A 26,636-nucleotide genomic window follows, 5' to 3' on the forward strand; every position below is an offset into this window, starting at 1 on the left:
ACATTTTTAACCAATACATCTTTCACAGAGCAGGATTTTGTAAAATACTGCTCCCTCACACTTTTATTAAGTGAACAAGGCCCAAGGTGAGAGATACCGGAAGCAGCTGTGCTACCTCAGCAGACGTGCCACTCAGACTTTCAATCTGCTACAGTGCCCGTGGGTTTCTGATAGTAACCAGGCAACCACTTGTTTTCCAGTTAAATAAAAATCTGCAGAGGAAAAAACAACCTTGCAAGATCAATTGGGGGGCACAAATCAGATGGCCTCCAAAGTCTGGCGCCGTATCCTGCTTTATAAAAATCAACTGTTCCCTTGCTAATAGTTTATCAAGTTGATAATAGCATCCCCACAGGAAAAGTTTAGTCTAGGATGAAAAGTCAGCAAAGCTACTGCTACCTTCTGGCATTGTTCTGGCACTGACATAGGCCGCCACACTACAACTCTGAGATTGTATTAGGTTCTCATTGCAGGCGTGGATCTCGATCTGGTAGCCAGTGAAGTGGCGCAGGCCAGAGATGACCATAGACTCCCGGAACCAGACCTTTTCGGAATACACTTGGTACACCTCCTTTGGGCTGCTTGTGGAAGAGGTGCTGGACACTGAGGCTGGTGTTGTTGGATCTCCTACAAAGGTGCTATTTGCTACAGCAGCCAGCTCCCTGCGCCGGCGTGAGGGCCTACAACAAGAAAAGTGAGATGATGAAGGCTGAGATAAATGCAGATCTACTTGGATCATATGTCCTTTAATAAAGTTAAATCTTCAAACTTTACTTACAGTGTTACTCCTCACATATCGAGTTAAAAAGATATATATATATATATATATATATATATATATATATATATATATATATATATTTTTTTTTTTTACCTGGGCACAAACACCACATTATGCAGGTAGTTTTCAAACATTTTTCTGTATGCGGACTCCTCTGCTTCACGCTTCAATTGCCGATCGTTTTTTGGACAGGTGCAGCATTCTCCAGTCTGATCAGAATCGTCAGTCTGATTTTGCTTATGAGCATCATCCACCTCCATCTGGGTTGGAGCTCGTGATGGCAGCTTCAATCCTGAAGAAAAACAAGAGTGGCTGGTGAACAAAGCCCACTTAACCCAAAGCCAGTATTCCAACTATACCTCGGACCTTCTTACCCTTTTGGCAGTAGTCAAACCTGTTGAGTTCACTGTCCTCTGGCTGCTGCTGCCAGTAGACCAGATAGTGGGTAATGTTGCCATTGGGCTCAGAGGGAGGCTTCCACTTTAAGATGATCTGAGACGAGGAATTTGACGATGAAACTGGGTCCAAAGGAACAGAAGGAGCTGTAGAAAAAAGCAGTGCACGTGGCAAAGTTTAAAGGGGGCCACTGCTTGCTCACACGTGCAAGTACCCATACATACACACAAAATACATCACTGCAAACTCAAAACGAGACCTGTGTCTCTCTGATAACTATGGTAAATAATGAGGGAACATTTTTATGGACCCCCTTCCACTTGCCACCCTCTATTTGGTCTGGATTACAGCAGTAAATAAAGCACACCCCTCTGAATGCTGAAAACTTACTGCTTGCATTAGTACGCACGTAGATAATCTCACTCTTTGCCCCTCGTGCCTGCTGTTCTTCAGATGCAGAGAGTAAAGTCTTGACATAAATTGCATACTGTGTCCAGGGTTTGAGCCCTCGTATGAAGAGACCTGGTAAGCTCTGTGACTTTGGATCTGCTGAACGAGGTGGAGGGTCTACGTCCACAATTGACCAGCTGTTAGACCCGCAGGCATCATGTCCATCAAACTCATTCACATTCTGTTGTGGTCTAGATGCAAAAATGTAAGCAAATCTTAGGCCTTTGGCTGTTGCCAAGAGAAGTTTGTAGGTATGGCTGAGACTCTAGGGCCCTCACAGTTTATTCATGTATATTCCCCATCCCCTAAACCCCACCCCCCTGTCCCAATAAAACACATACGCTTCTTTGTAGAACAGCATGAATCCCAACAGGTCTCGCCAATCTTTTGTCCAGAAAGCCTCCCAACGAATAATGATTTTGTCTGGAGAGGTCTTGATGCTGACAAACTTTAGAAGCTGCGTTTCACCTGGTGGAATAAGTAAAGCACATTGTGACAACAGGGATTAAAAATGCAAGGTTTTTTTGGCAACAATCCTGTCCTTATTCAGCCATGATTCACTTTTAGATTTGATTGAAGCATACACATGAGAACTAGGTTGTAAACTAAACTTTTCCTTGGTACATTCTCACTCACAAGAGGCTTGATCTCCATTTGTCTTGGTGGCAATGTTGTTTTCCTCATGCCGGCCCTTGGTCCCAGTCACTTCCTCCATGCGGTAGATCTCACTCAGGCACAGTTTGGAGTTCAGGTGGAAGAAGAGCTTGCCCTGGGCAATGGTCAAATTGTGTTTGGACCAGTCCCAAAGCTGACGCAGATTTTGGTTATCCAAGGCATAGAAGGAGTAATTCCTGAGGAAACCACATATCAGTCCACAGATGATGTTTAATTTCTGAACTTCTTAAATTCAATCTACACTATGTAAACATTGCTTTTAGTACTCACCCAACCTCACCCATCTCCTGTACCTCCCCACGAATTAGCTTAAGTTTACGGAAAAAAGACAAGGAGACTAGTGCATAAGAGCGTAAAATCTTCAGGTATCCTGTGATCTCCTCAATCAGTCCCAGATTGTTTTCCAACTCTGATGCAATATTGTCTGGAATGGGAACAACACAGGTTCATAAAAGGACATTGATTAAATGGTAATCAGCTTTCAAACAGCCACCTGACCTACAAACAACATTTCACATAAATGAGATAGTCCTCTGCTCCAGTACTCACTTCCTGCTCTGATGTTGATGACCAAGCTCCCATTAATAACGGTACACCCTCGAAGTTCCTGGGCAGCAGTTAATGAGTCTATTGTTTTTACACCAACCTCACATATTTTGGGACAGAGTCCTGCACAGGGAGTGCAATTCAACCTGGAAATAAAAAACCGCTATATTATATTATATATATATATATATATATGCAAAAGTAGGATTGTACACACTTATTTCTCCTGCAACAAAAATAACTGAGTAATAATCAGCCAAGATCTAGAAACAAGGCTTGTTCCAATAGCAATCTTCCTCACTGCCACACTTAAAGAACATGCCCTGAATTGATACATTTTTCTTGTACGCCATTTTTTGACGTGACTGCAGTACTTTACCTGCCAGATCATACTTTAGTAGCTATCTCTCTCATCACCTACTTTCAAGAACTGACTTATTTCAGTAAAAGGTCACACAGAGCCAGAACCTCCGTGGAAGATGGAGAGCAACCCTGAAATGTGAGTAGCAAGTCCAGGACCACCGATACCTCAACTGTTCTGTCTAAAAGAAAACTGACTGGGGTTTTCTGTACAAATATAATTTTAGTCTCCACTACATAATCTAAGATTAACATTTTCTTGAAGCAAACAAAACTATATACTGTCACACACGTGCGATTAGGAGGCAGCTAGATGGCCTAAATAACAGTACCACGCCAGACCTGGTACTAGCGAGCTGCACTAACTTTTTCTCTCTGTCCACTGTAGACTATCCATGGGAAATCCCACTAGGTGCCGGCGCTATTGATGGCATCACTTCCAGTACTGGTGCTATTGATGATGTCACTTCCGGTTTAGAACCTATGGATGAAAAGCCTTCCGGTTCTGGCCCTTTTTATGACATCACATCTGGGTCCAAGCCTATGGAAGAGGACCCTTCCACTTCCACCCTTGATGGCTTCACTTCACTTTCTGGACATTAAAGCCGCCATATTCATCTAAACTAGTCAGTTCTGTTTTGGACTCAAACCTGTGAACATCTCTTACAAAATTACCCAATTTGCAGCCAGGGCACAATATACGAGTGGCTGCCCCAAACTTTTTTCAATGTCTCCGGACTGTTATTGTGACAATACAACAAACTGAAAAAGAACAGAGACAGCTGAAAAGCGGTCATGGTCCAAAGACATACGCAGCTATGCCTTCTACCATTTCTTAAAGTTAGATAAAGCCCAGTTTCCACCAGTGCTGCCTTTAGAGGAGGATACTTCTAGTTATAAACATGACTAAGTCAGTAAAGTGGTAAGAGTCTTCTTGTCTCTGACATGGGCTAGGGCCCTTATTTCAGAGTTCATCTAATTTGCTGATATCTTTCAAATAGATAATCTTACCATACAAACCTAGAAAATTATATATATATAATTATATTAAATATATATATATATAAAATTCTAAGGATCGTCAGTCTGTCACATGATTACTCCTGAACCACTGGGGCTAGAACCTTGATCTTGATCTTATTGAAAGCTTATGACATTATAAACACAGGTGAAGTTAAAAATGTGAATAGCGGCAAACTCCACAAAGTTATGTCTTCACGTCTTTCCTACAGCAAACTGTGCAGGTAATCTGACTGAGAAGGTGACAAGATAAAGAACAGCAGTGACATTTTCCCAGTGTGAGGCAAACTTCAGAAGCTGAATTATATACAATTTATTTTTGTACAAGGCGGCACGGTGGCGCAGTGGGTAGCGCTGCTGCCTCGCAATTGGGACACCTGGGGACCTGGGTTCGATTCCCGGGTCCTCCCTGCGTGGAGTTTGCATGTTCTCCCCGTGTCTGCGTGGGTTTCTTCCGGGCGCTCCGGTTTCCTCCCACAGTCCAAAGACATGCAGGTTAGGTGGATTGGCGATTCTAAATTGGCCCTAGTGTGTGCTTGGTGTGTGGGTGTGTTTGTGTGTGTCCTGCGGTGGGTTGGCACCCTGCCCAGGATTGGTTCCCTGCCTTGTGCCCTGTGTTGGCTGGGATTGGCTCCAGCAGACCCCCGTGACCCTGTGTTCGGATTCAGCGGGTTGGAAAATGGATGGATGGATGGATATTTTTGTACAGCCCAAAATCACACAAGAAGTGCCGCAATGGGCTTTAACAGGCCCTGCCTCTTGACAGCCCCCCAGCCTTGACTCTCCAAGAAGACAAGGAAAAAGAAACCTTGGGTAAGGCAGTTCAAAATCAGACCCCTTACCAGGTAGGTTGGGCGTGTAGTGGGTGTCAAAAAGAAGATTGTCAATACCATACAAAGAACAGAACAAATCCTCAATACAGTGTAAAAATAAAACTTTTACAAGAACGGACCAGAATTTAACAGTAGATGATACCACATAATATGATTGGAAAATTATACCTCCAACCTCTGCAAACTTATTGGGGTTCTTGTCTTTCTTATGGTAAGCTGCATAGGCAAATTGATCAAGAAGGTAACATGGCTGCCTAACGTGAAGCAAAGCTACAGAAGCCGATTACATGATAGGAATAGAAACCATGATAGCGCCAACCTCTGCCAAGTTATCGAGGTTTGCCTCTTACTTACCACAAGCTGTATAGGCAAACTGATCCAGAAGGTGACATGGATACGGAGTGTAAAGCAAACTGCAGAAGCTGATTACGTGAGAAAAAGAATGAAAGCTTTAGCACATGGCGCAGCAATCTGCTGGTACTTGTAAACTGCTGGGGCTGGAACGTTGATCTTAGAAGGACCAGAGGTCCATGTGTTTTTAGGCAAAGATTAAACTGTGTTTCCATATGAAAACCATCATGCTAGTTGTACATTTGCATTACCAAAGATTGTGTCTCCCAAGACAAATGCTGGTTTGCCCTGTTTGACATGAAAATTTTACCGCTTAGTAGTAGTTCCTGTGAAGTTGCCAGGCCTGCTTACTTGTAAAGTACAGTAAGTCAGGCTTCCTGGGATATTTAGAAAAAGCTTTATTCATATATTCCCTTGATCCAGAAATTTACTGGTAAATTCCTAGCATACCCTGCATATGTGAAAGAAACTTCAGATTACAGAATTAACAAGTGCACATAGAAATAGCTCCTGGCATGATGGTCCTGAGCTGGAAAGGGATAAAAAGCTTGGTCAGAAGCAAATGGGCCAAAAATGAGACAACAAACATCTGAAAGACCCAGAAATATAGAAAACCCTGTCCACAGGATTACTACCTCAGGAAAATGAGACTGAGATGCAGGTGGAGGTGCACACAGCCCTAAAGTGTAAGAGATGGTACCACATTACCCTAAGCACTCAGGAGGAAAAGTGGTCACAGAGATTAGGACACTTAAATGTACATAAATACCAAAGGACAGTAGAGGGCATTGAAGCCACCCTACTTCCAAAACTGATTTTGGGACTTGATTGCCAAGTAACCCCAGGAGGACGTTTAAAATCCACCTCACATCACAGGAAGATGCCAGGATCTTGAGAGAAAGACAGAGGAAGAAAAGAAGAGAGAAAAAAATAAATGGGTGTTGGAGAAAGAATTGCTTTAGAGATATTTATGAAGCAAGTGAGTCAACCCAGCAGATAGACAAGGAACAGCCTGTAGCTTTGGCCAAAAAAGGCAGCTGATTATGTGTTGTTGTGTCTAGTTTCCTTTTATACTTTGAGTTCCCACTTGTGTTTTCCCCTCCTTTGTGTGTGCTATTACAAATAAATGCACCATTTTTGACATATCCCGTGTCCTTGGCATTAGTCTCTGTCTGATAAGGAATGAAATCTACATTTGCACTATGCACTGTTAAACCAAGTGCAGTAACATTATATTACATTTTTTTTAAGTTTTTAAGTATTGTAACTGATGTAGTCATTTGCAGCTGTGTGTCCTAGATGTTATCAGTCTAGGCAGTGATATTTAGTAACCTATTTATTCAAAAGAGGCTTGTAATGGAATTAGTGGTTAAGAAAATGAATCCTAAAAATGTGCATGTGAAAGCAAATGGGAACGGGGATATTGGTGGGTGATTAGAGCTGGAGGTCATACATATGTATGTGGCCCACCTCCGCACCCTTACTGTATCACTGAATGCCACAAACTCTTACAAAGGCAATTGGCAATCTCAACCATTACTTACGTGCTAGAGTTCATGGTGTATCCAGATGGACATTCTGGGACACATTCTCCATTGTGGATGACATACTGGTCACAATTTACATCCCTGAGAGGATTTTTGCACTTGTTGTGAAGCTCCTGGCAGAATTCAAAGGACACACAACGCCAGCCCTCAAATCGGTAGAAGCCAGGTGGGCATATCTCCACACAAGTGCCCTCATGAAAATAGTTGCGGCACACCACACACTTTCTTGGGTCTCCGGGTTCTGTACAGCTGCCCAAGCACTCATTGTGACAGCACTGGCCATCCAGAGTACACGCACGGTGCTTGCAAGATGTGGGGCACACTGCAAAGAGAGAAATAAGGCAGTTATGGCTTTGCATTCCGACTTGTGAAAAAAAAAATCATAACCAGGTAGGGTTGGCAATTGCAGATACACAGTCGCATCATTTAATTTGTTTTATGTATTATAATAAGACAGACAGCTAATGATGACAAACGCAACTAAAATATCATAAAAGTACAATGACAGCAAGCTTACTGATATATAGCCAAGTGACAAAAGTGGATCACCACAAGTGAAGAGCTATAAAGCTAGCGTAACAAAAAAAAAAATAAAATAAAATCAAATAACAATATGACATATCCACAGAACAAAAAAACATTCATTAACAATTTGACAGTCACAGAACAGTATGGTTTTCAGTCACTTCTTAAACTCAATGAGGGAGTCAGCAGTACAGATGGAGGTGGGAAGCTTGTTCTGCCAACTAGGAGCTACATGTGAAAATAGTCTGGATTGAGATTTTAAACCACACAGAGGTGGCATCACCAGATGATATTCATTGGCATACCAGAGTGGACAAAAAGGAGCATAGCACCTCACCAGTGTCTCCATATACACAGGTGCTGACCCACTGACTATTCTGTAGGTGAGCATGAAAGATATGAACTTAATGTGTGCTGCTACAGGGAGCCAATGCAGGGACTGAAAGAGAGCAGTCACATGTGTCTGTCTTGGTTGTTTAAATATACAATGGGCTGCTGCATTTTGAGCCATGTGCAGTGGCTTGATGGCACATGTGGGTCCTTCTCCCACTGGTGACTTGCAGTAGTCTAGATGTGACAAGGCGAAAGCCTGGACCTGAAGTTGTGCTGCATAATCAGTATGATAAGGTCTGATTTTGCGGCTGTTCTACAGATTCATAAATGATACATTCCATGCCAATGTGCAATTTAAAATATCTAAATAAATAATCCTATCAGATACATATTGTGGACGATTTTTTGTGACTGAAGACAGAGAAGAAAATTAAAATTAGTCAAAACCTTTTATTAATACATACCAAGCAAGGGTAAAATGTCAGAGAAACACAGTCCTAGGACACCGCACTTCATCTGCCTCGAGCGCAGATGTCCTTGTTCTTTTATACCTTTCTAATCTCCTGATCGTTGACCATGTAAGCAAAAAATAGCATCCTGACTCATTGTACTTTTCCAGTTTTTGTAAAGTCATTACCCTAAAGGTATATTTTCTTGTCACACACATCATCAAAAGAAACTTCTAGAAAGTATACATGCTTTTTGTCACGCACGCCAAACACAAACAAGTTTCATCACTCTGTCCTATTTTCTATACACACATACATTTTGTTCAATTACATCTTGAGCCTCTGGTGATCCACCCGAAATCCTCCTTCCGCCCGCACCGTGCCCAATATCCTTTGTCTCCCGAAGCAGAGGCTGGCATCTCCGCCGTACATCCCGATCTCGTCAAACGCGGTACCGCCGATGGACATGGACCGTCATGCCTCAGGGATACAGAGAAGCCCTTTGTGTTTCTGGTTAAGCTCTTGCCCAAAAATTTAAACGGCGTTTGGCCGGAAAAACAGTATGTAGATGGAAATCGCGACGGAAGAAAATTGTACAATAGACACCCAGAAATTGTTGCTGTTTCTGTGGGAAAATGGCCATAAAGTTTCTAAGGTTAAGCTGCAGCTAAACAAAACAACAGGTTATGTCTGTTTTAGGTATTCTGGGCTACTGCAGACAGTGGGTTCTAAATTTTACTGAAAGAGCACAGCCGTTGCAACAACTGGCTGAGAAGGCTCTGTAACCTCAAAATTTACTCTTTTATCTGCGCCTGCGCTAGGTTTGCCTGATCATTCTCGTCCATTCACTTTGTTCGTGGACGAAAAGCAGGGATTTATGAATTCAGTACTGACGCAACAACATGGAGATAAACAAAGACCGGTGACTTATTTTTTCTAAAAAACTGGATCCAGTGGCCGCAGCACTTCCTCCGTGTCTTTGTGCTATGGCTGCAACAACAGAAGCTGTATTAGCAAGCACGGATGTAGTTCTCATGAAATTTCTTCTGTCCTTTTCTTTTTTCTTATGTTTGTTTGTCCTGAAGAGTTGAACTTGCTTTTCTTCAGAGTCCATTTGTTTCTGTTTCCTTTGCTGCATTGTTTCCAAATATAGTGTAAATATAGAATAATACTGGGGTGAAGTGTGTTGAAAATGGTTTGGGTGATTTTGTGTGTTATAGAGTGTATTAAAAGGGATCCCTATGAGTATCAGAATGTACTCTGTACTTTGTCAAATGCTACAATTGAAAAATGGAGCGCCCTCAACCAGTTACGCAGTGGTCCAAGGGGACCGCCTGCTGGAAGCAAATCAAATTTCATAAAGCTAAGTGCACAAAACAGCTGAACTCGTAGCACTCACTTAAGCATGTCAGCTGTCCGAAGGGAAGATCGTAACAATTTATACAGATTCCAGGTATGCTTTTGGAGTCTGCCATGATCATGGAACACTATGGAAACTAAGGGAATTTAAGACCAGTCCTGGAGAGCTCTAACTAAAAAACTGAAAAAGATAATTATCGATTTGTGTAATTGGTTTAGCGCAAATGAATTGTCTCCACTTTTGTTTAAGGCTTGTAAATATACAAAAGTATTTTTCCTTTTAAACCCTGATCAAGTTTGAAGGGAAAATGCTCTTTTAATAATATTACATGAGAAGGGAGACAAGTTTTTTGGCGATAAGCGGAATGTGTCTAATTGTGATATGAATGTGTGTGTCTAATTGTGATATGAATGTGTGTGTCTAGTTGTAATATGAATGGAAGTTGTGTATTTTAGGTACTATAAAGGAAGAGCATGGTGACGCAGTGGTCAGCACACTTGATACGAATAAAGGTTCAAGCACGTATGTTTTCCTTGTTAATAATAAGCATGAAGGAAAAGACGCGTTTAAATATATTGCATAGATAACCTTTAAGCACAACTTAAGACCAGTACTGGCAAACCCATCCAACATCAGAAATTGATCGAATCCCTTTTAGAAGTTATAACCAAACCATCGGAGCTAGCGATTGTTAAATGTCAAGCTCACACAGGAAAACAGGATCCTGCTAGCAAAGGGAATGATTTAGCTGACCACTTTGCTAAAGAGGCTGCATATAATAACACACAAATTTCTTTATTCCAACAGAGAAATGACCAGGACCCTGATAATCAAATTATTTCTTTACAGAATGCAGCCACGGATATCGAAAGGAGAAAATGGTCCAAAGAAGGGTCCCTCTCTGATGGAGTCTGGACTCATAAACACACTAACAAACCTTTTCTCCCAATGATTTTCTCTCTAGTCTTGCAGGTTTGCGAACCTCGTTGAAGGAAATCCACCAGCAGGTTGATCAAGCCTGGAGGACCAGTTCCTTTTCCAAGGATTTATCAATTCCTTTGGGCACCTGGATCCTGGTTCGAGATACTCGGAGGAAACACTGGCACCAGCCTAGGTGGAGAGGACCATTCCAAATTCTTCTATCCACACCACACGCCGTGAAAGTTGAAGGACTGCCGGCCTGGATTCACGCCTCACATTGCAAGAGATGGCACCCTTGATTGCTGTGCTACTATGCTTTCCTTTTCCTTTGTCTACTGCCCTGGTCACTTTGACTTTCCCGTTGGGAATTACCACATCAGTGCAGTTTGATTTCTGCTCTATTATCAACTGTGGGACTGGTCGACAAGCCCAGTGGACCGGATCTGACAAATACGTGTGTATGAGGGGAAGTGACTGCGACAACTGGCAATGGGTTTTTGCTAACACTGGAACTGAGGACTGGGGTTATCAACCTTTTGAGGCCCAAAAATACGGTTTGAAAAATCGGTTTTCTATCATAAAAGGACATGCCTCTCATTGTATGTGCTGACAACCATTGTAACTCAGGTATTTATGTATTAGGGGTATATGTATCTGGAACAGACCCTTTAGGGAGATTTCTAATTAAGATTGACGATCCTGTTACTAACACCCCTCATTCTCTGGCACACACACCCATCTCCCCAACTTTTGGTTCAGATTTTTCTCCTGTTAAGATTATGAATATTTCCACCTTTTCATCCATTTTTTCAGTAGAAACTGGTTATGAGGATCAGAATAGATGGTTGCAGTGGGTTCTCTATTCAGCTAAGCAAGTTAATCGTTCTCATTGTTATGCGTGCGCTGCAGCCCGTCCCCATTTAGCTACAGTCCCTTTCCCATTATCTAACATTTCTGACCCCGTGGGGTTGCCCTGCCTTCTGTATTTATTCACTAATCTATCTATTCTTTTTCCCCCCACCCGTCACATGGATACCCCTATGTTTCAAACTCACGAAGGAGCGACATGGGTAGGTGAATTACCATTTTCTTTCTGTTCTCAAACTTTTCAGGTTAACTTTTCTCTGAACACCGTTCTGTCTTCCTTTCTTCTCTCCCAAACCACTCCTAGATCAGATATTTGGTGGATGTGTCGTAGGTCCAAATTATTTGCCACCTTTCCCCCTAATTGGTCTGGTACCTGTGCTCCAATCCAATTAGTTATGCCTTTTAGACTTCTATGCCTTTTAGACTTCTATCCTTACCTCCCTCTCCTTACATGGCCCTGGAGTATACATAGATGCTATTGGAGTCCCTAGGGGTGTCCCAGACAGATTTAAAGCTAGGGATCAAGTCGCAGCTGGTTTTGAATCTATCATACCCCAAATTACTATTAATAAGAATGTAGACTGGATTAATTATCTTTATTATAACCAACAACGTTTCCTTAACTTCACCAAAGACGCTATTGAAGACTTGGCAAAATCGTCTAGCCCTGGACATGTTACTTGCAGAAAAGGGAGGTGTCTGTGCTATGTTTGGTGATGCTTGTTGTACATATATTCCAAATAATACCGCGCCAGATGGATCAATAACTCGTGCATTGGCAGGCCTCACTGCTCTCTCTAAAGAACTTTCCACTAATTCTGGCATTACAAATCCCTGGGATCAGTGGTTTGCATCCTCCTTTGGGTCCTGGGGACAATGGATAAGATCTGTTTTCATTTCTTTGGTTGTGACATTTTGTCTCCTCCTCCTGGTTGGTTGTTGTATTATCCCTTTGTTTCGCTATATAATATCTAAGTACTTTACCGCCTCTATGGAAAGGGCATATGTGCTACATGATGAGCGCATGTCTCGTATAGCTTCTTCCATTTTCTCTCCCCTTTCCCTTTCATCAACCATTTCAAAATAGAATTTATAGGCCCACATCATTTTTGTTCAAAAAGGGAGGAGTGTGGAAACAAAAAAAAGATGTAATTGAACAAAATGTATGTGTGTATAGAAAATAGGACAGAGTGATGAAACTTGTTTGTGTTTGGCGTGCGTGACAAAAAGCATGTATACTTTCTAGAAGTTTCTTTTGATGATGTGTGTGACAAGAAAATATACCTTTAGGGTAATGACTTTACAAAAACTGGAAAAGTACAATGAGTCAGGATGCTATTTTTTGCTTACATGGTCAACGATCAGGAGATTAGAAAGGTATAAAAGAACAAGGACATCTGCGCTCGAGGCAGATGAAGTGCGGTGTCCTAGGACTGTGTTTCTCTGACATTTTACCCTTGCTTGGTATGTATTAATAAAAGGTTTTGACTAATTTTAATTTTCTTCTCTGTCTTCAGTCACAAAAAATCGTCCACAATATTTAGAAGTTTTCTTCAGCCTGTCCTTTGCTATTTAAATTATATACATTTTTAATCTAATTAATGAGTAGTCCTCTCCAGGTAACGGCTGGAGAGCTGACTTGTGTGTATCACGCAGGTAAGCACAACTTGACAACATTTGATGTCTCTGTTTTTTAATATTTAATTGTTTGTATAATTGTTAGTACCTCTGGTATGCTGTCTTGTTTGGTGGTCATTGTTTCTGTTACACAAAACTGTGCAATAACCTAACTGGAATAATTTAATATGCATAGGCAAGTGATTATCAAAATTGTTTTGTATTACAAATTAATCACCAAGTTAGTTCTGCTTCACAGAAACTTTTAATATGTTTGTAGCCAAATCGTGATTAATATGCAGCTAATTTCAATTAAAAATTTTAATCACACAAATAATAGTGATTACATTTTTTAATTCGAACAGCAGCATCACACTTAATGATTCTAATATAAAATGAACCAGATATTAGGTCACATTAAGTCTATCAATTGTATAATACAAAAAAAAAAAAATATATATATATATATATATATATTCATTCAAGTAATAGTAATTATACATCATGGTATATACATTTGCAAGAAAACCTTTGTAAACTCATAAAATCACCTGGATTTTTAAATTATTCATTTACAACAATGTGACAAAATCCTTATCTGATATGCAATAATAGACAAAAGCAATCAGTTTAAACACAACAACAACTGGATGACTTTTTGTCAGTAATGAAGACATTGTTTAAACATTCACACTGTAGGCTGAAAGTCTGTGAGCCTATAGGCCAATGTTTCTCAACCCATGGGACGCTGGACACCTTAAATGGGTCATCAGCTTAAGTTAAAAAACAAAGGTTAGGCGCACACGTGGATACAGTGCATTGCTGCACCCACACCACATGACAAACCACCTCAGGATCCCAGATTAGGACCCGAGTGCAGCCATGGAAGGGGTGACACCTCAGCACCACACTACTTCAGATGGAATGGAGCCAGTGTGAGGTTTTTTTATGGTGGCTGGAGTGCCAATTCTGCCACCAATCCCCAGGTTTTTCCCTGCAGGTTGCAGGGCCTATATGCAGGGCTGGATGCAGATTAATCTCATACCCAGGATGGTGCAATTGCAGGTTAACCAACAAAGTAGAGTCACCTTTGGCATTTACAGGATTCGAACTAGCAACCTTCCGATTACCAGTGCAGAATCCTGCCTCAGAGCCACCGCTCCACTCAGTTTGGCACCTACTCAAAGAGACATTTGGCTGAAATGATAGAGATATGTCCAGTTCTGAGCATGAAACATTTGGTTATAAAGACATTTGGAAACAAAGCATGCTACTTACAGAAGTAAATCGTTTTGACTTTTTTTAAATATAAAAATTCAAATTTTAAGGCTTCACAAAAAACATTGACGTGTTTATACAACAAGCCAGCAGGCACTCGGGGCATCTCCTCATTGCACATTGAACTGCCAAAAATAAGAAAGCACATACAATTTCAGAGCGAGCCACTATTCTAACTATATGCAACAAAAATTGAGACAAGTCTGACTCCTGCAAATTGAAACACATTCCTCTCTGCACTCTCTTCATGTACCCCTGAATTCATCAAACTTGTGAAAGTGAGAGAAGAATAGGTTAACCCATTAAAAAGACACATGGACACCAAAGTTCATTCAGTAATAAACAGCTATGAGTCAAATTATTTTTGGATGAGTCCTGTACATATTGCATCTATTATGTACACTGTATTTAACTGAAGAGTGTATATTTACAGTTATTTGCTAAAGTGTACCATTCAGGGTAAAATGTTGGTTACTTAACATTAAAGGTACAGGTGATAAAGGAACATCACTGAACAAAAATGGATAAAAAAGTGGGTCCCAAGACCACATAATGTTCAAAGCCACTGCATAGGCCATACAGATTTTCCAAAGGCCTGTGTTACAATCAGTGAGAAGAGACCGAGGGTGCAGTGCACTGTAATAAAAAAATAATACATAAAGTCAACTTATTGACAGAGTCTGCTCTTCTCAAGTAAGACCTGTTCACATGAACCATGCCCTAATCAAAGAAATTTCAGAGGATCTTAGAAGAACTGTACAGATTTATAAAACTGAAAAAGAAAAAAAAAAGCATTTCTGAAGGCCTGGACATTGATAAAGTCCACAGTAAGACGAGATGTCTACAAATTGAGGAAAGCCAGTCCTGCTGCCACTTCCGCTATGAGTAGGCATCCTGCTAAACCCATAGGAAAACAGCAAGTTCAAGTTCAAGTAGGCTTTATTGTCACTTCAACCATATACAGTTAGTACACAGTGAAACGAAACAACGTTCCTCCAGGACCAAGGTGCTACATGCAACATAAATTTACAACATAAATTAACAGAAAAACTAAACTAGTTAGCTAAGAGGCCTAGTTAGCTGGCTAGCAGAGACAAGACAGATTGACCTAACATAAATTACCTAACATGAATTACCTAACATGAATTACAACATAAATCAACAAAAACTAACTAGCTATCTAAGGAAGACTTTTTTTAACCAGACAGCAGACAACAAAGTGCACGTGCAATGTGCAAGCAAAAGCAACAAGTGACAGTGCGACAAAAACACAAACGTAACATAATAAAATGGTGTTGTGGTGATGGGTTGAGGTAGTGGAGAAACAGTAAACATTCCTTAGTTTAGCAGCATAAAAAAAAAAAAAAAAAAATTAGGAAGTAAAGAAGTTAGTGCAAAAAGTAGTTCAGTAATGGATATTGTGCAAAAAAAGAAAGCATTTACAGGTTGGTGTGTACGATAGTTTGGTAGTGTAGGTCAGTGTGTTTGCGCTTGTGTTGATTAGTCAGTCCAATCTCAATGTTTTGAGGTACTTGAGTTAAGCTAAGTGATAATGTTTGTGTGTGTGTGTGTGTGTGTGTGTGTGTGTGTGTGTGTGTGTGTGTGTGTGCGTGCGTGTGTGTGTGTGTGTGTTTATCAGTCCAGTCCCTTTTTGTTGAGGAGACGGATGGCTTGTGGAAAAAAACTGTTGCACAGTCTGGATGTGTGTGCCCGAATGCTTCGGTACCTTTTTCCAGATGGCAGGAGGGTGAAGTGTGTGTGAGAGGGGTGTGTCCGATCAGCCACAATGCTGGTGGCTTTGCGGATGCAGCGTGTGGTGTAGATGTCTTCAATAGAGGGGAGAGAGACCCCGATGATCTTCTCTGCTGTCCTCACTATCCGCTGTAGGGTCTTGCGGTCCAGTGATAAAAGAAGGTGAAAAAGAACCCCTGCAGAAATCTTCTAAAGTGACCAAAGTCTCGGTTCATTAATCCATTATAAGAACACCACCACAAATCAAGACATCATTACTATGAACATGGAGAGAAAGCTAATAAGCTTTTAGCTCAACAAATCCACAAGCAAGAAGTTCGCAATGCAATCCCAGCAATTGCCAGCACAAATGGAGACATAATCATTGACCATAAAAATATAATGCACACATTTAGAGACTACTATAAATCCTTATATTCTACTGAGTTTAAAGAAAACAAGACACAATCTAATGCATTTCTGGATGCATTAGAGATACCACAAATAGATACTCTTAGTGCAGAGGAATTGGATTAATCTCTGGCGCTACCAGAAATACTAGATACTATAAAGTCACTTCAGAGTGGGAAAGCAGCAGGCCCTAATGGCTACCCTACCGAATTTTATAAGAAGTTCTCCACTCAGCTAGCTCCCCTCCTATTAGCAACATTCACAGAAGCCAGAGACAATAAAATTCTACCTCAAACTTTTCGTCAAGCATTAATCACTGTGTTTCCTAAACAAAATAAGGACATATTACAATGTGCATCATACAGACCAACTTCACTTCTGAATAATGATGTTAAGATACTCTCCAAAGTCCTAGCTAGAAGGATGGATAAAGTGCTGCCTTCAGTAATATCACAAGATCAAACTGGATTTATTAAAGGCCGACATTTAGCGTCCAATCTTCGACGCCTGTTTAATGTAATGTACTCACCCGCAAAGTCAAACATCCCAGAGATTTTATTATCCTTGGATGCAGAAAAAGCATTTCATATGATTGAATGGAACTACCTTTTCACTACATTGGAGAAATTTGGGTTTGGCCCGAACATTTGTGCATGGATCAAACTACTGTATACCAATCCAGAAGCTTCAGTTTGTATTAACATTAATTTAGACTACTTTAAACTAGAACGTGGTACCAGACAAGGATGCCCCTTGTCACCACTACTTTTTGCAATCGCCATTGAGCCACTGCCAGTTCACTTTCGAAATGCTTATGAGAAAAAGGGGATGATCAGAGAAGGACTTGAACAGAAAATTTCTCTATATGCAGATGATATGGTACTGTATATATCAGACCCACAAAATACTGTGCCTACAGTCCTAACAGCACTAACAGAATTTCAAAAGATTTGTGGTCTCAGAATTAATTTGACTAAAAGTGTGATCTTTCCAGTGAATTCTCAAGCACACAATATTAGATTAGACACCTTCCCTTTTATTATTTCAGATCAGTTTAAATACCTAGGGGTAAATATCACAAGTAAATATAAAGCTCTTTATCAACAAAATCTCGCTGTCTGTATGGAAAAAATCAAGCAAGACTTGCATAGATGGTCAACCCTTCATCTCACTTTAAGCTGGAAGAATGAACATTGTTAAGAAGAATATCCTCCCTAAGCTTCTCTTTTTATTTCAAAATATTCCAATATACATTAATAAATCATTATTTAAGAAATTAGATTCAACCATAACCACATTTATTTGGAATTTAAAACATCCATGTATCCAAAGAGCGACCCTACAAAGGCCAAAGGCAAAAGGTGGCATGGCTCTACCTAACTTTCAGTTTTACTACTGGGCAGCAAACATACAACATATTAAAATCTGGACACAAATAGATGAACATATGCAGGCTTGGTCTACAATAGAAATAGAATCCTGCACTTCATCTTTATATTCCTTGCTTTGCGCACCAATACATGCAAATTATCGCCAATATACTAATAACCTAATAGTGCTTCACTCACTCAGAATATGGAACCAATGTAGGAAGCATTTTAAGATAGAGAATCTTTTATCCATGGCACCACTGCACGAGAACCACCTTTTTCAACCCTCGCAAACATTTGCAGTTTTTAATGTCTGGAAAACATCTGGGATTAAATCACTTAGAGATCTGTACATAGACAACGTCTTTGCATCCTACGATCAATTATATTCTAAATTTAACTGTCCAGCAACACATTTCTTTCACCATCTTCAAATTAGAAATTTTGTTAAACAGAACCTGCCCAATTTTTCTCATCTCCCACCTCCCTCTATGCTGGAAAAATATTCATCAGTTTCAAGGACTTAGACAGCATCTCTGCAATATATAAAACCATTTTACAGTCCCTCCCTTTCAAAGATCCAAGAGGACAATAGGAAAAGGATCTCTCCCTCAACATATCAGAAAAGGACTGGAAGGTAGCAATGCAGAGAATTCACTCGAGCTCCATATGTGCAAAGCATACAATTATTCAACTAAAAATTATCAAGCACATCTGTCTCGTTTAAAAATGTCCAAAATGTTTCCAGGGCAAGATCCAACCTGCGAACACTACAATCAAGTGCCAGCCTCACTGGGTCACATGTTTTGAGCCTGCACCAAATTAACATCATTTTGGACCAAGATTTTTAAATGCCTTTCAGACAGCCTTGGGGTCACAATCCCTCCTAATCCATTAACAGGTGTGTTTGGTGGACTTCCAGATGGGCTTAAAGTGGAGGACAAACGTAGACTTATCTTACTCATCTGGAAGAATCCCAACTCTCCCCTTTTAAGTCAGTGGGTAACTGATGTTTTATATTATTTGAAATTGGAAAAAAATAAAATTCTCACTTAGAGGATCTGTGCAGAAATTTTTCAAAACCTGGCAGGATCTTATCAATAACATTTTAGAATAAGCTTTTAAAGCACTGAGGAAGCAGATTCTCTCCCTATTCTCTTTTTTTCTTTTTCTTCTCCATTTATCTAGATTCACTTAATTTATTTATTTGCTTATTTTTACTAGCTTTAAGTTTTATTCTGCTGCCCATGCTCTCTTTCTCAGGGGTGGGGATTGATTTGTTTTCAATCCTATTCTTATAAAATTGATATATATGTGTATGGAATGTTGTAAGATTTCAATAAAATCAATAAAAAATTCAAAAAATAAATAAATAAACCACCACAAAAACATTTTTACCTGGCCTCAGCTCTGCAACAGACCCATAATACGTCTGGGCCATTCTGAAGACAAATTAGATCAAAATACAAAACACTGCTTACCAAAACCTCATCTCCGCTGTGAAACACACAGTAAAACGAGCATCATGATTTGCTACCTCAGGGCCTGGACAGCTAGCTGTCAAAGAGATGTAATTAACTCAAAATTACATCAAGAAATTTTACAAGAGAATGTCAAGGCAGCAGACCTTCAACTGAAGTTTATAATCAGACGTAATTCTGGGCAAAAGAAAAAAATGGCCCCAAAGTAAACCATTTTGTCACATAAAAAAAAGAACACAAATGCCTCCAAAATTACTATTAGTCATTATTTAATAAGTGTCACTGTCACTCCTGCTCTACAGTTGGGTTATGGTAAGCGGATTCCATCTGAAATTGCGTTTTTTTTTTAACCCACTTCTCCCAGTTTTACTTTGGTGTGCTGCCAACATAAATTATCTTGCTCATAAAACGGACTGCTTCATTGTTCAGGCTACTTACTGACTATTAAAACAGCTATGGCAATTTCATGAAGAGCAGTGAAAGCACCATAAATAAATAAATAAAAAGGTTTTGGCTATACCAACAGAGCATCACATTGAAAACCTACCATTGGTCCTCAAATTGTGAAAACTGACCACCTGTGGTCCACAAGCATGAATTAAGGGCTCTGCAAGGTGTCAGACATCTTATAAAAACCAAAGTAACTTTAAAGTTGGTCACATACATCAGTCCATTACATAGAAATCTGTCTAAATAACACACAATGATTACTGCCCGTCTGTCAGTTACAATAAAAGGATGCTCATTTCCAGGTAAAACCAGTTTTGCTAAATCTCATGAAAATCAGCTTTCAAATTAGCACTCCAACCAAATCGTCAAACACATTTAAGCAATCAACAAAGTCAAATAAAAATATGTGAAAAAACACTGCAGAGAAGTGTGCATCAAACTTTACAAATTTAATAACCTGAAGAACACGTTTTGTAAGAGAAGGTGCAGATAAGGGTACAAGCAGAACAAATGTAACTGATGAAGAAGTGCACAACAGCCGTGAAAGTGAAACAGCAGCGGATAATTACAACATACAAGTGAATATGAAGAAGCAAACATCTGCAAATATTAGAGAGACCACAAGAAATAAAAGAAAAAAGTCAGTGAAACTCTGCATCAACATTCACAACAGGATGGCGATTACCATCAATAGCAAACACAAAATCTCATTTAGTAAAGATCCCTGAAAAAAAATCCAGCAGAATTTGCATAAACAAAGGAAGAAATGATTCCTGAGCATTACTGCAGTGTGGTGCTATGTGATGTCTGAAAAGTTGACATCGTCACATTGTCATTTCACAACATCACCTCTTGGGTGGTGGGGTTGAGATGAGAGATGCTTGTGGATTAAAAATAACTAGCTGCTCTACGTATGCGCCATAGAAAGTGTCTATACAGGCCGGTGGGGGAATGGTCTGCAGGCGTTTTAGTGTAGGATGCAGGAGTTGGTTTGTCGTCTCACAGTTTGCCTCAATGCAGCAGACGTGGCAGCATTCTGTAATGTTATTACAATGACTCAAAGCAGATTCTTTCACAGTTCATTTAATACAAATCACAATGCCATATTCAATGAAACTCAAATTTGATCCGACTCTTCATAAAATTGATTTATATAAATATCTAGCAATAGAAAAGTAGAAATTACTAATTACTTTAACTCACTCAAACACAACATCCTCAGTTTTTCGCTTTCTACCATGTTCTGAACAAAATCATACTTAGTTGTGTTTCATCGTGGCTTGGGTGTAGCACATATTTTGCCTTTTCTTATCATGCATATAAATGACATGCTGCAAAAAGTGCCTAACGCAGAGTGTCGACTGCTACTGGGATCTTGCAGCGTACGATGTTCATGCAGGAGGACAACATCATTGGCCTTGTATATTACAAAAAAAACAAAAAAAAAAAAAACGCCTAAGGCACTGCTTTGATTTATAGTGGAATCAGTTTAATTCAGATTTATTATCTTGTTTACAAACTGCGATTACATTCCTGTTTGCAAGCAATGCTTGAAGTGGAACCAATTTACTGAAGCTCTGAGTGCCACTGGTACAGGTCCACTTCAAGAACTGCCCTGCAGTGCCAAACAAGCACCACCATGTTGCCACTTTCCTGGTCCAGTGCCAGAATTTCACTGCATAGGGCATGTAAAATCTAACATGACAAGGATGGGCTCCGGCTGCCTGAGGACCCTGCCTAGGATAAGCATATTAGGAAAACGTATGGATGGTGAATGAAAAATATTGCAACATCAATGCCAAGTTGCAGTCACCTACAGTATGAGCCGACATTCCATCATGGAATCAATCGATTTTTATTTACACTGACAATGTGTCCAACTAACTAATCTATGACAAACGATATCATTGACCATCGACTCAGCCCCCACTTCGATGTTGTTCCTTCTTGTGCCGCTCCTGTGCACTTAATGCAATTGCCCCTTTTTTCTTGCTCAACACTTCTCCAAATTCAGCCCCACTCCAGTCCTACCTTTTTAATCACTTAGTAGATCTTTCTTTTAAATTATACTGTTTGTCACCCTGCAGAGCCCACCTGTGGCCGCTGCAGTTCTTTAAATCCATGCCATCGGTGATTTGTGCCACTTTTGCTGCATCAATGCTGTCAGGCTACCTTCTTATTGTATCTTCATGACCAAGGGGAGGTATGGATCACATGCTGTAATTGGGGCTTTGCAATGCAATAATTAAAGAAATTTAATCTATATACTGCTTAATTTGTAATACTGTCCTAATTTTGACTTGCACTATTCTGGAACAGCAAAATGTTATTTTGTATATTTTGCAAAATTATTCCTGGATTTTAGTCCCTAAGAAAACATGAAACACAGGAGTAAATCAGCAACAGAATGGCTTAAACAGAAGAAAATTTCTGTTCTGGATTGGCCAAGTGAGAGGTCTGACCACAACCCAAATAAAGATGTTGTGGCCTGACCTGAAGAGAACTGTTCATGTAAGCAATCCTAGAAATTATCAATGAACTGAAACAATTTCGTAAGAAGGAATGGTCTAAAATTCCTCCAAACTGCTGTCCAAGTTTGATCAGCAGTTACAGGAAATGTTTGGTGGAGTTAATTGCTGTTAAAAGCATAAATACAAGGAAGGGTTCACATGCTTACTGCAGCCTGGACATTGACTGTTTAAACAATGCCTTCTGTATTGACAAGTCATTCAACAACAACAACATTAATTTATATAGTACATTTTTCATATAAACAAAGTAGCTCAAAGGGCTTTACAAGATGGCAATGAGAATGTTACAAGAAAAGAAAAATAAACCAGATTAGTTAATAATATTAAAGAATAAGTAACAAAGAAAAAACAAAGCTATAAGAACTTTAAAAAAAAAAAAAAATTCAAGTAGAACGGTAGTAGTGTGTATAATAGATGTTTGTGTCTCATTTGCTTACCCAAATCGTCTATTATTGTGATTTACTTAAAGATGAGTACAAATTTACATGAGTAATGAATGCAGAAATCTAGGCTGACTTTTTCTTGCAACTGTATCTTCCTCAGAGGATAGAATTGCTGATCTGCTCAACACACCTGAGTTGGTGAATGTGGGCCTTACGCAACAATCAGGAAAATGTACAGTTACTAAGAAACATAAAAAGAGCATTTATTATCTGCAGTATAGAATGAAGTGCAGAGGTGGCAGTTCATCATGGACATACGTATATATTGATAATATGCACACTTCTTTATAATGCCACCATTGAAAAGGTAACACAGTGTTACGACGGTTTTCTTGTAAGGAGGCTACTCTTCCAGTTATGTGCCTTGCTTGGTTTTTACCAATTTTAACTTTTAGAAGCCACCTCAATAATGTCTTCTTTTTGTCTGACTACAGTCACAACTACCCACCTCTATTACAGCTTCAGAATTTCCACAATATGGATTACATACTGCAAACGTGGCCTAGCGTGGGTTTTGTGCAGTGTTTAATTTTTGTTTTCTTCTCCACACTTGTATATTCCAGAATTGTTCAGAGCCGGGAATTCTGTTTCAATATGCACCCTCTCTCACTCTCACTACTCTTCTTCATGCTTGGTTACCAGTTTTGGTACAGTAACCTGGATCAAGGCATGCTCTTAGTAAAGCCATATTCCTTTCATGGTTTTAGTTCCAGGCCAAAAAGTCAAAAATTTGGAAATAGGAGAAAATTCTTCTAAAGTTACTATGGCATTTCCAATAAATTTGCTTCAATATTTGTACATCTGACATCACATTAATATTTACATATTTCACAATGAGGAACAAATAAAAAAACGAAAGGGGAGTGAAATGAAAAAGCAACTCTGTCAATCGAAGATGGGCATGGAAGTCCTTGTTTTTCTGTCTGCTTAAGGAGGAGACTCATTACAGTATATGCTGACTCACTTCTTAAGAAAATGCACTCAAGTATCACATACACATACAATAGCTGCTTCATTTTAGTCATTCTGATTAATCACAACACCGATTACTGGACGGAAAATAAGCATTGCTTATTGCACTTGCACTAGCTGCCCTTTCTGGAACTGTATGTAGTCACTTAGTAATGGGCATGCAGAGTATTTTTGATAAGCATGAGGTGTCTTTTGCCTCAGTTTACCAAAATGAGCCAGATCTCCCAACTCCATGTCCAGTAGTACTTCCAATATCCCAAACAAGCAATAAACAAACTAACCACTTCTCTATATTTGTAATGTAATTTTTAAATTAAAAACCACTGAAGAATTGATGTGTGACTATATACTCTGCCTCTAAAAACAAAAAAGTCAGACAGAGTCTAGGCAAAGAGGGAAAAACAGTTTACCATAAAACTACTTACATCTGCATTTTATTAGTTTTCAGAAAACAGCAAATAAATCAGAAAATAAAATGTAAATGGCTAGACCAACAGAGAGACATTGCTGTTTATAACACAATTTAAAAAAAAAAAAAACACACTTTTGGTAAAGTTAAATGCAAGACCATTTGTGTCAGTTAAGCTCATTGCAGTGGATACTCCCGGTCACCTGTAAAATTAGATAAACTCTTGAGGTGTGCGAGAAGATTACAAGTCCATTTTGTTTAAACAAAATACAGAATGTGTAGCCCCACTGCTGCTTTTTGGCATCCTTGTGGTTTTCTTGGAGGAAATGTGAATTATTTAAAATACCTACTAATATGAATGGTGTGAACAAAAACATATTAAAGCTACCTGGACCTCAGATTTTGAGATTATGTACAGTGTTTACATTACAAACTGAGTTTGTACTATGCAATATATAAAAGTAACAAAAACTACATCTGTAACAGTCACGGCTAGGAACATCCAAAGTGTTCAAAGAATGCAATAGTTTGAATTTTGTTTCATGATCATTGACTCTGTTTAATAATGAACACTTCCTGGGTAATGCCTGTGTCATAGAACCAAAAGAATGATCATCCCCAAAGGTAACACCTTAATTCTAAGCAGAGTCTGCAAGACTAAAATGTAATCCCTCCAATTAAATTTGACATTACCTGGTTTAAATAAATTACACCTACCAAGAGTACTTTTGGGGACCTCTGTGGGTGTGAGTTTCTATTCCAAGTAATTTCGCAACTAGGGCATCATTCTCACTTTCCTTTAATTGATCTCATGGTTTAGTGAAATGTCTTGTTTATTCTCTCAGACATTTGTATATTTGCCTTTTATGGAGTTTGCTCCCTTAATTATGTCAAAATGCTTACAAAATCGATAACTAAAGGGGAGCAATTACTGCAACAACATATTTATTTGTCTTCTCATTTGTAAGAAACATAAGCCTTACATGTAAGAAGCACATAAGGGTATATCAAACAATACAAATATTTATTACATTTTATTAAAAATGTTTGTAGGCAAAATAACTAAACAATGAGATACATTAATAGTAAGAATGTTTCACCAATAGTGAAATTGGTTCAAGTAAAAAGCTACCGCCAACACTGAACCTGTAAAACACTGGTTTAATTAACAACACAACAGGCATATTTAATTTGATTGCATCCAACTGTTGTCTGCACATAAATGAAAATTAATATTTCTGGATGTTATCATTTGAGACATGGTGGCACAGTGATTAATGTTATTGCTTTACATCTACAAATTCCTGGGCTTAAATCCCAGAGGTCCTGTGTGTGCATTATTCATGTTCTACCCATGTCCACTCCAGGTATACCTGAATTTCTAAGTCAAAAGCTACGGGACTCAAAACTGGCATGGTGAAAAAGTGAATGTGTGTCCAAGATTGGTTTCTCATGCTCTTTGCTGCAAGTGACTCAGATACCCCTCAATCTTATAATGTTACAAAAAGGCCCTGGACATGGAAGAACAAATGGATTGGATAAATCAACCAGCTACCCTGCTCTGTTTCTGTAAAACTAGGGGGCTCCGCCCCCTGCTCGCTTCGCTCGCCAACCCCTGGCGTTGGGACATGAGAAAGAGTCAGATGTATGAATTAGATATAGAATAGTGTGCAGCTTTGGATGATGCCCATAGAAATAACAAATAGAGTGTTTGTCATATATTAATGTTTTATTGGAATATTTCTGTGTATACAACATTAGCAGTAAAGATGGTGTGTTGTCCTTGAATGAGTCTTCCTTGGCATGGATTATTTATAATTTTAACTTTAACGTCAGATGAACGGCGAACACGTGAGAAGGCAACATAAAGTTGTGCATGTCCAAAAACGGGTTCAGAGAGGTAGATGCCAACCTTGTCCATGGTTTGTCCTTGTGATTTGTTGATGGTCATGGCAAATGCAGGTTTAATGGGGAACTGTCGGCGTTTCAATGTAAAAGGTAATTCTAGCTCAGAACTTGTAAGGTCAATTCTAGGAATGAGAACAGTATTGTTAGCATGTGATCCTGTAAATACTGTCGCTTGAATAACATTGCGTGTCATGGTGTTGACGACTAACCGTGTGCCATTGCATAAACCCTGTTTTGTGTTAAGGTTTCTTAATAGCATGATTATTGTTCCGTTTTTAAGGGCAAGGTCGTGTTGTGGTAATCCGGCAGGGTTAATAGTGTTCAAATATTCTAAGGGGAAATTTATATGTTCATTGTCGTCATCAGAGTCAACTTTGTCTGAGCTTAGAAAGATCTGTGTCTCTCCAGGAAGTAATGAAATGACTTGGTTATTAATGTGATTAACATTAATATTTTTTGGACATAATATAGTGTGTTGTGTTAACAGGGGTATTTGGTCTAATGTGATTGCTGTTCCAAATATCTCTTTTACTAAGTCGTCTGAGATAAAGGATTGTGGAATGGAAATAATATCTGGGTGAAGTCCATCTGTATTTGTGAGTGTACCATTTCCCAGTTGTA

General features: G+C 39.3%; 1 protein-coding gene across 1 annotated transcript in view; it reads right to left on the reverse strand.

The window, feature by feature from the left end:
- Positions 1–26,636, reverse strand: part of LOC114662687 (insulin receptor-like) — a 105,659-nt gene that overhangs the window by 12,975 nt on the left and 66,048 nt on the right. The window contains exons 3-11 of the mRNA XM_028816306.2: positions 6,957–7,281; positions 2,852–2,994; positions 2,573–2,726; positions 2,264–2,478; positions 1,969–2,095; positions 1,568–1,818; positions 1,156–1,323; positions 875–1,073; positions 400–680 (exon numbers count right to left, since the gene is read on the reverse strand). Coding sequence (XP_028672139.1) covers positions 400–680; positions 875–1,073; positions 1,156–1,323; positions 1,568–1,818; positions 1,969–2,095; positions 2,264–2,478; positions 2,573–2,726; positions 2,852–2,994; positions 6,957–7,281 — 1,863 coding nt within the window. The remainder of the gene's footprint in view (positions 1–399; positions 681–874; positions 1,074–1,155; positions 1,324–1,567; positions 1,819–1,968; positions 2,096–2,263; positions 2,479–2,572; positions 2,727–2,851; positions 2,995–6,956; positions 7,282–26,636) is intronic.

The sequence above is a fragment of the Erpetoichthys calabaricus genome, chromosome 12 (genome assembly GCF_900747795.2).
Source record: "Erpetoichthys calabaricus chromosome 12, fErpCal1.3, whole genome shotgun sequence".
In the NCBI taxonomy this organism is placed as follows: Eukaryota; Metazoa; Chordata; class Cladistia; order Polypteriformes; family Polypteridae; genus Erpetoichthys; species Erpetoichthys calabaricus.